This window comes from Apodemus sylvaticus, chromosome X (assembly GCF_947179515.1).
Source record: "Apodemus sylvaticus chromosome X, mApoSyl1.1, whole genome shotgun sequence".
Taxonomy (NCBI): Eukaryota; Metazoa; Chordata; class Mammalia; order Rodentia; family Muridae; genus Apodemus; species Apodemus sylvaticus.
In genome coordinates this window covers 77,389,360-77,403,230 of record NC_067495.1, presented here as the reverse complement: position 1 = coordinate 77,403,230, position 13,871 = coordinate 77,389,360, and the positions used below count along the sequence as shown (strand labels likewise).

The following is a 13,871-nucleotide window of genomic DNA, read 5'->3' as shown; positions in this document are numbered from 1 at the left end:
TTAGATGAGATTGCTGGACTTCCTGTAGGTTCACCCTCCTCCTCAACTTCCTACAGCCTTTCCCTAATTCAAACACAGGGGTCCCTGACTTCAGTCCCTTGTGTGGGTGTGAGTATCTTTTTCTGTCTCATTCAACAGCTTGTTGGGACTTTTGGAGGGCAGCCATGCTAGTATCCTGTCTATAAGCACACCATAGCATCAGTAATAGTGTCAGGCCTTGGAACATCCAGTTGAGATGGATCCCAAGTAGGGATAGTCACTGGACCTCCTTTCCTCAAGCTTTTCTCAATTTTTGTACCTGAAAAAAATGTCTTTTGAATCTTGTCAGAGTTTTTTTGACTGTGGAATGGCAACCCCATCCCATCACTTGATGCCCCATCTTTCTATTAGAGGTAGATTGTAAAGTTCCTTCTCCCTACTGTTAGACATTTGATCTAAAGTCCCTACCTTTGAGCACTGAGAGCCTCTCATCTCCCAGGTATCTGGTACATTCTAAAGGTTCTCAAATATCATCCTGAGTGAGTTAACTCAGACACAAAAAGACATGCATGATATGTACATACTAATAAGTGTATATTAACCAAAAAATTGAACAGAATACCCTCAATACAATCTACAGAACTCAAGAAGGCTAGCTAGCCAAAGCACCCAAGTAAGGATGCCTCAATTACATTTGTGAGGGAGAAGGAAGTAATCACAGGTGGGAGTGGTGGCATGGCATGGGGGGATGGAGAGATCTGAATAGGAGAGAGGAGGGGGAGGAGGAGGGGGGAAAGTGAAACATGGTCAGATATTGGGCATTGGAACAGAGAACAGGAGGGAAGCCCTGAAGGTTAGCATAATGAATGGAAATATGCAACCTCGGGAGGTGGGAGGTAGGAGTACATAGTACATTTCATAAAAAAAAAATAAAAAAAATAGTTAAGATAAGAATTGTATGCTACTCTGCTCAAAAGAAAATGTGTTATCAAAAGTCAATAGTAAATTTGTGAGTTAAAAGCAGACAAAGAAGTAATTTGGGAGGGGAATGAACTTCATTTACAGAAAGTAATAGTTATTGAAGATCTCCGCAAATGTCAGTTAGGCAAAAGAGGAAGAGAACAAATGATTAAAATGTTTAGAGCAATAACAGACTGCATTTTCACATACAGAACAAAAATACCATTCAGAAGAGAAATAAAAACTTTCTCAAAAAATGAATAAAGTTCACCAAAGATGACTTCAAAGAAATGGTATACTTTGAACATATGATTTTTTTAAAAAAATATATCCTTTCATTATTCATGAAATATTCATAGGACATGAAATAAAGCATTAAATCTTTGTTAATTATTTTTATTGTATAGTCATGTTACCTAAGTGTGGTGGTTTTAATATTCTAGGCCCAGGGAATGGCACTAGTAGGATGTGGAGCCTTATGGAAAGGAAGTGTGTCACTGACAGGGTGGGCTTAAAAGACCTTCCTCCGAGCTTCCTGGAAACCTGTCTTTTCTTGTTTGCCCTCAGAAAACATCATAAAATCTCAACTACTCTCATACCATGCCAGCCTGGACACTTCCATGCTTTCTGCCATAATAATGGACTGAACCTCAGAACCTCTAAGTCAGCCACAAATAAATGTTATCCTTCCTAAAAATCACCTTGGTCAAGGAATCTCTTTACAGAAATGGTAACTCTAATTAAGATTGAGGTTGGACCCTTCACGATAAAAGTATTGGAAAGATCTGGAACTCAAGGTCCATACATGAACATAGTGAAAGCAATAAACAGTAACCAGTAGCCCACATCAAACCAAATGGAGAGAAATTTGAAGAAATTCTACTAAAATCAGGGACTAGAGAAGGCTGTCCACTTTTCTCATTACCTGTTCAATATAGTACTTGAAGTCCTAGCCAGAACAATCAGACAACCAAAGAAGGTCAATGGGATACAAATTTAAATAGAAGTGGTCAAAATATCACTATTTGCAGATAATAAGATAGTATGCACAAGTGACTCCCAAAATTCCACCAGAGAACTCCTAAACCTAATAAAAAATAAAATTCAGTATATTGGCTGTATATAAAGTTAACTCAAACAAATCAGTGGCCTTCCTCTATTCAAATGATGAAGAAACTGAGAAAGAAATTAGGAAAACAAGACCCATCACAATATTCACAAATAATATAAAACAATTTGGTGTGGCTCTAACCAAGTAATTGAAAGATCTGTATGACAAGAAACTCAAGCATCTGTATGAAGAAATCAAAGAAGATCTCAGAAGATGAAAAGATTTCTCATGCTCATTTATTGGTAGAATTAGTATAGTAAAAATGGTCATCTTGCCAAAAGCAATCTATAGATTGAATGTAATCCCCATGAAAATTCCAACTCAGTTCTTCATAGAGTTAAAAAGAACAGTTTCAAAATTTATTTAGAATGACAAAAACCCAGGATAGTGAAAATTATTCTCAAAAGTAAAAGAAAATCTCGGGGCATAACCATCCCTGATTTTAAGCAGTAATACAGAGCAATAGTGATAAAACTGCATGGTATTGGTAAAGAGACAGGCAGGTAGATCAATGATATGGAATTGAAGACCCAGAAATGAACCCACACACCTTGTCACTTGTTCTTTGAAAAAGGAGCTAAAATAATCAAGTGGAAAAAAGAAAGCATTTTCAACAAATGGTGCTGGTTCTACTGGAAGTCAGCATGTAGAAGAATTCAAATTTATCCATTCTTATCTCCTTGTACTAAGCTCAAGTCCAAGTGGATCAAGGACCTACACATAAAACCAGACATACTGAAACTAATATAAAAGAAAATGGGGAAGAGACTCAAGCACATGAGCACAGGGGAAAATATCCTGAACAGAACACCAATAGCTTATGCTCTAAGATCAAGAATTGACAAATAGGACCTCAAAACCTTGCAAAGCTTCTGTAAGGTAAAGGACACTGTTGATAGGACAAAATGAAAACCCACAGATTGGGAAAAAAATCTTTACCAATCTTACATCCAATAGAGGGCTAATATCCAATATACACAAAGAACTCAAGAAGTTAGAGTCCAGAGAATCAAATAAACCTATTACAAAATGGGGTACAGAGCTAAACAAAGAAATCTTAAATGAGGAAAACCAAATGGCTAAACAAAGAATTTTCACTTGATGAATATCGAATGGCTGAGAAACATCTAAAGAAATGTTCAGCATCCTTAGTCATCAGGGAAATTCAAATCAAAACAGCCCTGAGATTTCACCTCTAATCAATCACAAAGATCAAAAACTCAGGTGACAGCAGATGCTGGTGAGGATTTGGAAAATGAGGAACACTCCTCTATTGCTGGCAGGATAACAAGCTGGCACAACCACTCTGGAAATCAGTCTGTTTGTTCCTCAGAAAATTGGATATAATACTACCTGAGGACCCAGCTATACCACAACTGGGCATATACTGAGAGGATTCCCTGGCATGCAATAAGGACACATGCTCCACTATGTTCATAGCAGCCTTATTTATAATAGCCTGATGGTGGAAAGAACACTGATATCCTTCAACAGAGGAATTTTTGGTACATTCCTTCAACAGAGAAAGTGTGGTATATTTACACAATGGAGTACGACTCAGGTATTAAAAACAATGAATTCATGAAATTCATAGGCAAATGGATTAAACTAGAAAATATCACCTTGAGTGAGGTAACCCTATCACAAAAGAACACACATGGCATGCACTCACTGATAAGTGGATTTTAGCCCGGGAGCTTGGAATATCCAAGATACAATTCACAGACCAAATGAAGCTCAAGAAGAAAGAAGACCAAGGTATGGATACTCTGGTTCTTCTTAGAAGGGGAAACAAAATATCCATAGGAGGAGATACAGAGACAAATTGTGGATCAGAGACTGAAGGAAAGGCCATCCAGAGACTGCCTCACCTAGGGATGTATTCCATATACAATTACCAAACCCAGACACTACTGTGGATGCCAACAAGTGCTTGCTGACAGGAGCCTCATATAACTGTCTCCTGAGAGGTTCTGCCAGTACCTGACAAATACAGAAGCAGATGCTCACAGCCAAACATTGATCTGAGCACAGGGTCTCAAATGGAGGAGCTAAAGAAAGGATCCAACGAGCTGAAGTGGTTTGCAGCCCCATAGAAGGAACAACGATATGGATGAACCAGTAACCCCAGAGCTCTCAAGGACTAAACCACAAACCAAAACATACACATGGAGGGACCCATGGCTTCAGCAGTATATGTAGCAGAGGATAATCTTGTCAAACATCAATGAGAGGAGAGGCCGTTGGTCCTGTGAAGGCTCAGTGCCCCTGTGTAGGGGAATGCCAGGAGAGGGAATGTGGAGTGGGTAGGTTGGTGAGCAGGTGGAGGCTGGATGGAATAGGGGTTTACAGAGGGAAAAGAGGAAAGGGTATAACATTTGAAATGTAAATAAAGAAAATATCTTTTTAAAAAAAAAGACTGAGTTTGGTTTCAGGAAATGTACTACTTCTGTGATAGGCGTGGCCATGATTTTGTTTAGAGGAATGTGGACATCTGGGACTTTGGAAAACAGTGGAATGATTTAAGTGTGGCTTAATGGGCCCTTTCAGTAGGGATATAGAAGACACTGGTGCTGAGATTGATTTCAACTGTGCAGTCCTGGCCTAAGAAGATTCAGAGGAGAAGACCAAATTCCAATCAACTAGGGGGTAGGTCTCTCAGCCTACCTCCCCAAGACCACACCTCCTAACAGTGGCACTCCTTGGGTCAAGCATATTCTTTCTTTTTTTCTATATTCTTTGTTTATATTCCAAATGATTTTCCCTTTCAATGTATACTAGCAAACATTAAGGAAAAGAAAACTAAAAGCTAATAAAATGAAATACATAGGTGGTTTAAACAGTGAAATAAAAATTAAATAATGGCCTCCAATAAATTATTATCCTTACATTTATTGTTTTAAAAATTAATTTAATTTTCTTAACGAGTATGTGTATCTGTGTTTATGTGTGTTGAGAGAAGGAAGGTATATACATGTGAGTGCAGTGATAGGCCACAACTAGATGATTAGATTTTGGTCTGGAGAGATGGCTCATGATTTAAGAGCACTGACTGTTCTTATAGAGGTCTTGAGTTCAAATCCCAGCAACCACATAGTGGCTCACAACCATCTGTAATGGGATCTGATTCTGTCTGAAGATAGCTGCAATATACTCACATAAACAAAACAAAAAAATAAATAAATTTAAAAAAGAAGAAGAGAAGAAGAAGAAGAAGAAGAAGCAGAAGAAGAAGAAACGAGTGTAAGCTTCATGTTGTGTTCTTGGGAACTGAATTGAGTTTCTTCTGGGAGAGTATGATGCACTCTTAACAATAGAGACATCTCTCTAGCACTATGTTTATTCTCAAATTGAATAAAACATGTAAACATAAGCTTTCTTGAATTACCCTCACAAATACCAGGTGTTTTAGTATACATTGAACATGGTCTGGGGACTGCCAGCTCTGTACTTTACTTGGTATTCCTGACAAGATGCTTATGGAAATTACCGGTGGTGTATAAGCAATGGAAACTTTTGCCTTTCAGTTAGAAATTACTCAGCACATGTTCCTCATCAACAATATTTTATTTTTAAAAAGGGATTTTTTTCTTTCTGAGTTTATCTTTTGTGCTCCTGATGCATTGGTCAAGATTCACTATAAAAGTCTGACAGACCCAAGTTGGACAATGGTAAAGAGTTGAAAATTGCATAATCCTCAAACCTTAGGAGTATACCTTCGCAACTATTGTTAGGTTTGCACGAAAACATTTATTGAGACTTTCCAGACTGATGCAGATATCTCCATGAATAAGCAGCTAGGTACTGAGTTCTATTCATCTTATTTAGTAACAGCGAAATTGGGATTGATGAAAAATGTCAAGTATGAATGTTATGCCTAGGAGTCTTCTCATGATGAATCATACACAAATTATAAATATCATTTCATACCCTTGACTGGAGTACCCCAGAGATCCATTGCCTCAAAGACTAGAAAGAATACTTATAGAAAAAGAGGGTCAAGAAAATCATGAAGAAGCACATACAGTTCATAGTCTATCACATGCCTTCTCTTTAGAGAAAAAGAATAATTGAAAATGTTGGATCAGATAAAGGAAATGACAGTAGCAGAAAGAAAGGAAGAAAGAAAGAAAAACAGATAGAAAACAAAGTTTAAAGAAAATACATTTATCAGAAAGAGTTAAATAATATTTTGCTTATTTGGCACATTAACCCTGATGGCATTACTCAAGAGAAATATTATGAATTCTGTAAGAGCCTCGCCAATTATTGGGAAGAACATTCAGCAGTCAAGCACTTCTCTGTAGATGTACAATTGGACTTCAAAGCATTGCTCTTCATTCCTAAGCATGCTCCCTTTGACATTTTAAGAACAAGAAAAGCAGCATCAACCAGTATTGCTATGAGGTTTTTATCACATTCATCTGTGATGAACTGATACCTAAGTACCTCAATGTTATCCATAGTGTGACTGACTTGGAGGACCTGCCCATGAATATCTTCTGAGAAATTTTTGGTGGAGAAAGATCCTGAAAGTTATCGATGGAAACATTGTAAAAAGGTTCCTTGAGCTCTTCTCCTTCTCTGCATTGGCTGGAGATAAATAGAAATACAGAAAATTTTATGATTTATTTTCCAAGAATTTAAAGCTTGGAATCCATGAAAATTATGCTAAGTGTCTGAGTTCCTCCTTTTTCAAATCTCCCAGTCTGGACGTGAGATGACTACCTGTCAGAGTATGTGTCTTATATGAAAGAGACATAGAAGTCAAAGGGAGAACAAAGAGCATATGACACATATGCCTCTTTTGGAGCACATGCAGAAATGTGGCATTCAGGTGATGAGCAAGCCATGAAGCAGCTTAAATAATGGGATGGTAAATGCCTCATCTTTGTCACTAAAGAGAGCCTGAAGCTACCAGAAGATGAAGAAGAAAAAAGAAAATGGAGCATAAGGAGGCACAGTTTGAGAATCTCTGAAAGCTCATAATGAAGGTTTTGGAATAGAGGATTGAGGAGTTGAGAATCTCAAGTAAGCTTTAGTCTTCAACCTGCTGCATTGTTACAACAAACTTTGGCTGGACAGCCAACATGGACTGGATCATAAAGGCTCAGAAACATAGACACACACCTGCAATGGGATACATGATGGCCAGAAAGCACCTAGAAATTAGTACTGAACACCCAATGGAGGAGACCCAATGGCAGGAGGCTGAGACAGACAATAATAACAGCTATCAATGTCCTGGTGGTGCTGCTGTTTGAGACTGCTTTGCCATCCACTAGATTCTCACTTGAAGATTCTCAAACCCACTCCAACCACATCTACCACATGATCACAGGAGGCCTGGGCATAGATGGAAATGAGGTGAGAGCAGAGTAGCCCTGTGGTATAATTCCTGATGAGATACTGGTTTTTCTAAATTAATACTCCTACAGCTCTATTAAAAGATAGGAACATTAAACTGAGCTAGTCTACAAAACCATGATTTCACCATGCCTGTTATAGCTATCAAATACTCTCTAAGCCTTTTTATTTCCCACAACTACATCTGAGACTGAAAGCAGTTATCCCTTCTGGTTCCTCACAAGGGCAAAACAATATGTAGCCACTTTCATTGTTTAGAAAAGGAAGCAGATTTATTGTCAGTCCTATATTGACAAGGGGACCAAAACTACTTTGTCAAACATTAAATTTGCGTAACCACTGAATATCCTCAGGTGGCTGAGGGATGAATGGGTGGCTGATGGGAGAATCCAGTGTGTGCCAGCCTCCTGCGCATGTGCAGGCAGGCTTTGTGACGTCACTGCTCCTGCCTGTTACTAGAGTTTCAGAAGCGCTTGGACTACCCACATGCAGCTTTGGCGCTCCTGAACAGGGTTGTGGTGTGCTGATACCTCTGGCCAGGAAGAAGGCCCAAGACAAATCAGGGTGCCTACGGGCAGTGGTAGTACCAACGTCCACATGTCCACAGCTCTGTTAGGACTGGGTGACCAGTCCCTCGTGCCTGCCCCCCGCACCTATGGTGGCTTTGGCCCACTCCTTACACGCACAATGCTTCTGTTCTTCAGACTGGCATGGAGACTCTACAACAACTTTCCCTCTCTGTACGTCATGGCTTCAGTGATGCTCAACATGCGCATGCAGGTTCATATCGAACTGCTCTGAAGGTCGTCCCCAGAAAGAAGCAATCACCCCAGGCTCACGTTGTTGATGACTTTAAGACATGACTAGAAGAAGGACTCTAACCATCAGCCTGGAAACACAGAAGAAGTTAAGAGGAGATGAAGTTAAACTATTATGCAGCCTTAAGAAAAGAACACCAAAAAGAAGCCTTTGCTCAGCAGAACTACCTTCCTGGATGAATCATTCTTCAGTTGATAAAGAACAAAAGAGCAATACTAACTACAAGTTCCCAGTTTTGGAAAAATATCTTGATGCTGGATTGCCCCATAAACTTGGGGATGTACTAGAAAAAGATGGCCTAGAGAAAAAAGCAACAGCACTAAACAGCCATAGAGGACGTTTCATCAAAGGAGAGCCTGCATGTCAGAATAACCAGACAAAACAATATCTTGAGAAACTGAAATATTTAAGCATGATCCAACCAAGTGTTTATCTTGATCAGGCAGATACTGAATTAGAACAATCTTTCCTGCTTTCTGTGCTGTTCTAAACTGTTTACAAAGTTATATGCTTGCCTTAATGTTCTCCTGAAATTTGAGCAAGATGTAGACCTTTTGTTATCATTAAAGACCAGGATTTGGGGGTCAAATGATAGATAATACTAGGATTTCTGGCTGTATTGAATTTTCAAATCAGTAATGTATTCTGTTGTAGGTGAGGGACCAGAAAAAGAATTAAAATGGATTATTGTAAGACATTGTCTTTGGATTTGTTTCTTTATTTTGTTGTTTTTTTCTTTCATAGCCATACAGTTCTCAAAATCATTTGTATGACTACACAAAACTTATGTCTTGATGAAAAAAGACATTAAAATCATGCTTTATTTTATTGTATTTTATTTTACTTTTGTGTGGTGGAGATATGACTTATGTGATTCTATAGGAATCAGAGTTCGATGTTGGTTATTTTCTTCCATGTCCTTATTTGCATTGTGAGGTAGGATCTTCTCCTGTACCTTGAACTCACTGATCTGTCAAGACCAGGTAGATGATCAATCTGACACAGTTATCCTCTGCTCTCACCTTCCCCTTTTATTAGGATTTCAGGAACTTGCTACTATATCCAGTTCTGTCTCTAGTAGCTGATGATCCAATTAATTCCTCATGCAACCATAAGAAGTACTTTACTGAATAAGCAGTCTCCTTAGGCCTTCCAAAATTTGTATTGGACAAAACCCCAGATTTGAGGAAAATGTTTGTAGTAACTAATATTATAGTAATATTATATATTATATATATAATATATTATTATAATATATTATATATAATATTATATTAATATTATATGGGTATATGGTATCTTATCTTTATGTCAGATATCCATCTTCAGGAGCTTTTGTTCTAAATACTGTGTACTTCTGTTCCTTTGTTATCAGCTAATGGAAGTACTAGTTCTAATTTTATTAAGAGTTGAGTTGCTTTAACTCTTTTTCATAAAATAGTTTTGACCAGGTATTAGACTTTTGCTTTGTTTCTCACATACTTCTCAACTTCCATTTTAAAAAAAATACAAATTAAATGTAGTTTGTATGGTAAATTTCAATATTAGATCGATAACAATCTCAAACTAGTAATCTATTTTGTAGCTACTCTATATAGAACATAAATTAACAATATTTTCCTGTAGCTTAAATATAAATAAGGAAATACAATATTTCCCTTATTGCAGTTCTCATATTTATGGAATAAGATATGTTTTATAGCAAAATTGGTTTTAAAGCTAGTGCTTTTGGTATTATTAATTTAATAATAGAGATATTTAAGGTTGTATTTTAGAGAAGTTATGAATACCATGTATTTGCTAGGATAAAAATGAAAATTCAATATCCCCTTATTCAAAGTGAAAACAGCCACCAAAATGTTAACTGGAACTACTAATCCCTTCATAGTAAATATAAATGTGTTAGAAATTCATATAACATCAAATAGAAACTTGCCATGAATTCTAAATAAAAATTATATGTATGGCAGTGTGTAGGCCAAAGATTAGTGAAGATTTTTCTTTCCCAATCTGTAGGTTGCCGATTTGTCTTATTGACTATTTCTTTTTCCTTACAGAAGTTTCCAGTTTCATGAGGTCCCATTTATCAATTCTTGATCTTAGAACATGAGCCATTAGAGCTCTGTTTAGGAAATTTTCCTCTGTGCCAATTAGGTCGAGGTTCATTATCACTTTCTCTTCTATCAGTGTGTCTGTTTTATGTTGAGGTCCTTGATCCACTTGAACTTGAGCTTTGTGCAAGGTGACAAATATGGGTCTATTTTCATGTTTCGACACACAGACAGCCAGGTATAGCAGCACCATTTATTAAAGATGCTTTCTTTTTTCCATTGTATATGTTTTGGCTTCTTTGTCAATGATCAAGTGTCCATAACTGTGTGGTATTATTCATGTGACTTCAATTATATTCCACTGTTCAATGTGTCTGTATCTGTAGCAGTACTATGCAATTTTCACCTTGATTGCTTTCTAGTAAAACCTGAGGTCAGGGATGATGATTCCCCCAGACGTTCTTTTATTACTATGAATTGTTTTCACTATTCTGGGTTTTTTGCCTTTCCAGATGAATTTGAGAATTGCTTTTTCCATTTCTTTGAAAAACTGTGTGGGGATTTTGATGGGAATTGGATTGTATCTGTAGATTGCCTTGGGTAGGATGGTCATTTTTTACTATATTAATTCTGCCAATCCATGGGCATGGAGGTTCTCTCCATTTTCTGAGATCTTTTTTTATTTCTTTCTTGAGAGACATGAAGTATTGTCATGCAAGTCTTTCACATGTTTGGTTAGAATTACCCCCAAGATATTTTATATTATTTATGGCTAATGTGAATGGAGTTCTTTCCCAAATATCTTTCTCAGCCTGTTTATCATTTGTATAAAGGAAGGCAATTAATTTGAGTTAATTTTATATCCAGCCACTTTGCTGAAGTTGTGTATCAGCAAAAAATCTTGTAGATTTTTTGAGGTCACATATGTATACTATCATATCATTGGCAAATAGTGATACATTTATTTCTGTTTGCCAATATTTATCCCCTTGATTACTTTCTGTTGTCTTATTGCTCTGATGAGCATTTTACTCACTATATGGTAAGTAATATATTGAATAGATATGGGGAGAGTAATCATTCTTGTCCCTAATTTCAGTGGGATTGCTTCAAGTATGTCTCTATTTAATTTGATATTGGCTGTTGGTTTGCAGTAAATTACTTTTATTATGTTTAGGTATGGGTATTGAATTCCTGGTCCCTCAATACTATTAACATCTAGGAGTATTGTATTTTGTCACATGCTTTATATGCATCTAAGGAGATGATCATGGTTTCTTTTTCCTTTGAGATTGTTTTAAGAGATGATTATGTTGATGGATTTTCATATATTAAACAAGCCTTGCATTCCTGGGATGAAGCCTATAGGATCATCTTAAATGATGGTTTTGATATCTTCTTGGATTGTGTTTGCAAGAATTTTGAGTATTTTTGCTTTGATATTCATAAGCAAAATAAATTTGAAGTTCTCTTTTTGATTGGATCCTTGTTGTTTTGTTTTATTGTTGTTGTTTGTTTGTTTGATTTTTGCTGTGTTGGAAAAAAAAATCTCTATATTCTTTGTTTACATTCCAAATGATTTTCCCTTTCTTGGTTCTCCCCCTCCCCCTAAGTCCCATAAGTCCTCTTCCCTCCTCCAGTTCCCCAATCAACCCTCTCTCACTTCTCTGTCCTGGCAATCCCCTACAATGCAGCATTAAACCTTTCCAGGACCCGGGCCCTCTCCTTCCTTCTACTTGGGAATGATTTCATATGTGGGTTGTGTTTGGGGTATTTTGAGCTTCTGTGTTAATATCCATTTATCATGTGTGTTCTTTTGTGAATGACTTACCTCACTTAGTATGATGTTTTCCAGTTCTAACCATTTGCCTAAGAAATTCATGAATTCATTGTTTATTTTTCTTTTTTTTTATTGATATATTTTTATTTACATTGCAAATGATTTCCCCTTTTCTGGGTCCCCACTCCCCGCAAGACCCATAAGCCCTCTTACCTCCCCCTATTCTTCCATCCACCCCTTCCCACTTACCTTTTCTGGAATTCCCCTATACTCTTGCACTGAGTCTTTCCAGAACCAGGGGCCACTCCTCCATTCTTTATGGACATCATTTAATTTGTGGATTATGTCCTGGGTATTCAAAGTTTCTAGGCTAATATCCACTTATCAGTGAGTGCATACCATGATTGATCTTTTGAGACTTGGTTACCTCACTTAGTATGATGTTCTCCAGCTCCATCCATTTGTCTAAGAATTTCATGAATTCATTGTATCTAATGGCTGAATAGTACTCCATTGTGTAAATATACCACATTTTTTGTATCCATTCATCCGTTGAAGGACACCTAGGTTCGTTCCAGCTTCTGGCTACTACAAATAGGGCTGCTATGAACATAGTGGAGCATGTGTCCTTATTGCATGCTGAAGAATCCTCTGGATATATGCCCAGGAGTGGTAAAACAGGGTCCTCGGGAAGTGACATGCCCAGTTTTCTGAGGAACCGCCAGACTAATTTCCAAAGTGGTGGCACCATCTTGCAATCCCAACAGCAGTGGAGGAGAGTTCCTCTTTCTCCAAATCCTCGCCAACACCTGCTGTCTCCTGAGTTTTTTACCTTAGCCATTCTGACTGGTGTGAGGTGAAATCTCAGGGTTGTTTTGATTTGCATTTCCCTAATGATTAATGAGGTTGAACATTTCTTAAGGTGTTTCTTAGCTCTCCAAAGTTCTTCATGTGAAAATTCTTTGTTTAGCTCCGTACCCCACTTTTTAATGGGGTTATTTGGTTCTCTGGGTTCTACTTTCTTGAGTTGTTTGTATATATTAGATATTAGCCCTCTGTCGGATTTAGGGTTGGTGAAGATCCTTTCCCAGTCTGTTGGTTGACGTTTTGTCCTTTGGACGATGTCCTTTGCCTTACAGAAACTTTGTAGTTTTATGAGGTCCCATTTGTCAATTATTGATCTTAGAGCATAAGCTATTGGTGTTCTATTCAGGAACTTTTCCCCTGTGCCCATGTCCTCCAGGGTCTTTCCCAGTTGCTTTTCTATTAGTTTCAGTGTGTCAGGTTTTATGTGGAGGTCCTTGATCCATTTGGAGTTGAGCTTGGTACAAGGAGATAAGAATGGATCGATGTGCATTCTTCTGCATGCTGACCTCCAATTGAACCAACACCATTTGTTGAAAAGACTATCTTTTTTCAACTGGATGCTTTCAGCCCCTTTGTCGAAGACCAAGTGACCATAGGTGGGTTCGTTCATTTCTTGGTCTTCAATCCTATTCAATTGATCTGCTTGCCTGATATTGTACCAATACCATGGAGTTTTTATCACTATTGCTCTGTAGTAGAGTTTAAAATCTGGGATATTGAATACCCCTGAAGTTCTTTTACTGTTGAGAATAGTTTTAGCTATCCTGGGTTTTTTGTTATTCCAGATGAATTTGAGAATTGCTCTTTCTAGCTCTATGAAGTACTGGGTTGGGATTTTTATGGGAATAGCATTGAATCTGTAGTTTGCCTTTGGCAAGATGGCCATTTTAACTATATTAATCCTGCCAATCCACGAGCATGTAAGGTTTTTCCATTT

At 37.5% G+C, this 13,871-nt stretch overlaps 1 protein-coding gene and 1 pseudogene across 1 annotated transcript; both read left to right on the top strand.

Moving 5' to 3' along the window:
- Window positions 1-4,159: 4,159 nt before the first annotated feature.
- On the top strand, window positions 4,160-7,477 carry LOC127674561 (heat shock protein HSP 90-beta-like; annotated as a pseudogene).
- Window positions 7,478-8,014: 537 nt separating this feature from the next.
- Window positions 8,015-8,218, top strand: LOC127674560 (small integral membrane protein 10-like protein 2A). The gene has a single exon (XM_052170282.1). The coding sequence runs from the start codon at window positions 8,015-8,017 to the stop codon at window positions 8,216-8,218; it is 204 nt and encodes a 67-aa protein (XP_052026242.1).
- Window positions 8,219-13,871: the final 5,653 nt, after the last annotated feature.

Coding starts and splice junctions, on each gene's coding strand:
- LOC127674560 (XM_052170282.1), top strand. CDS start 8,015: ATGTCCACAGCTCTGTTAGGACTGGGTGACCAGTCCCTCGTGCCTGCC.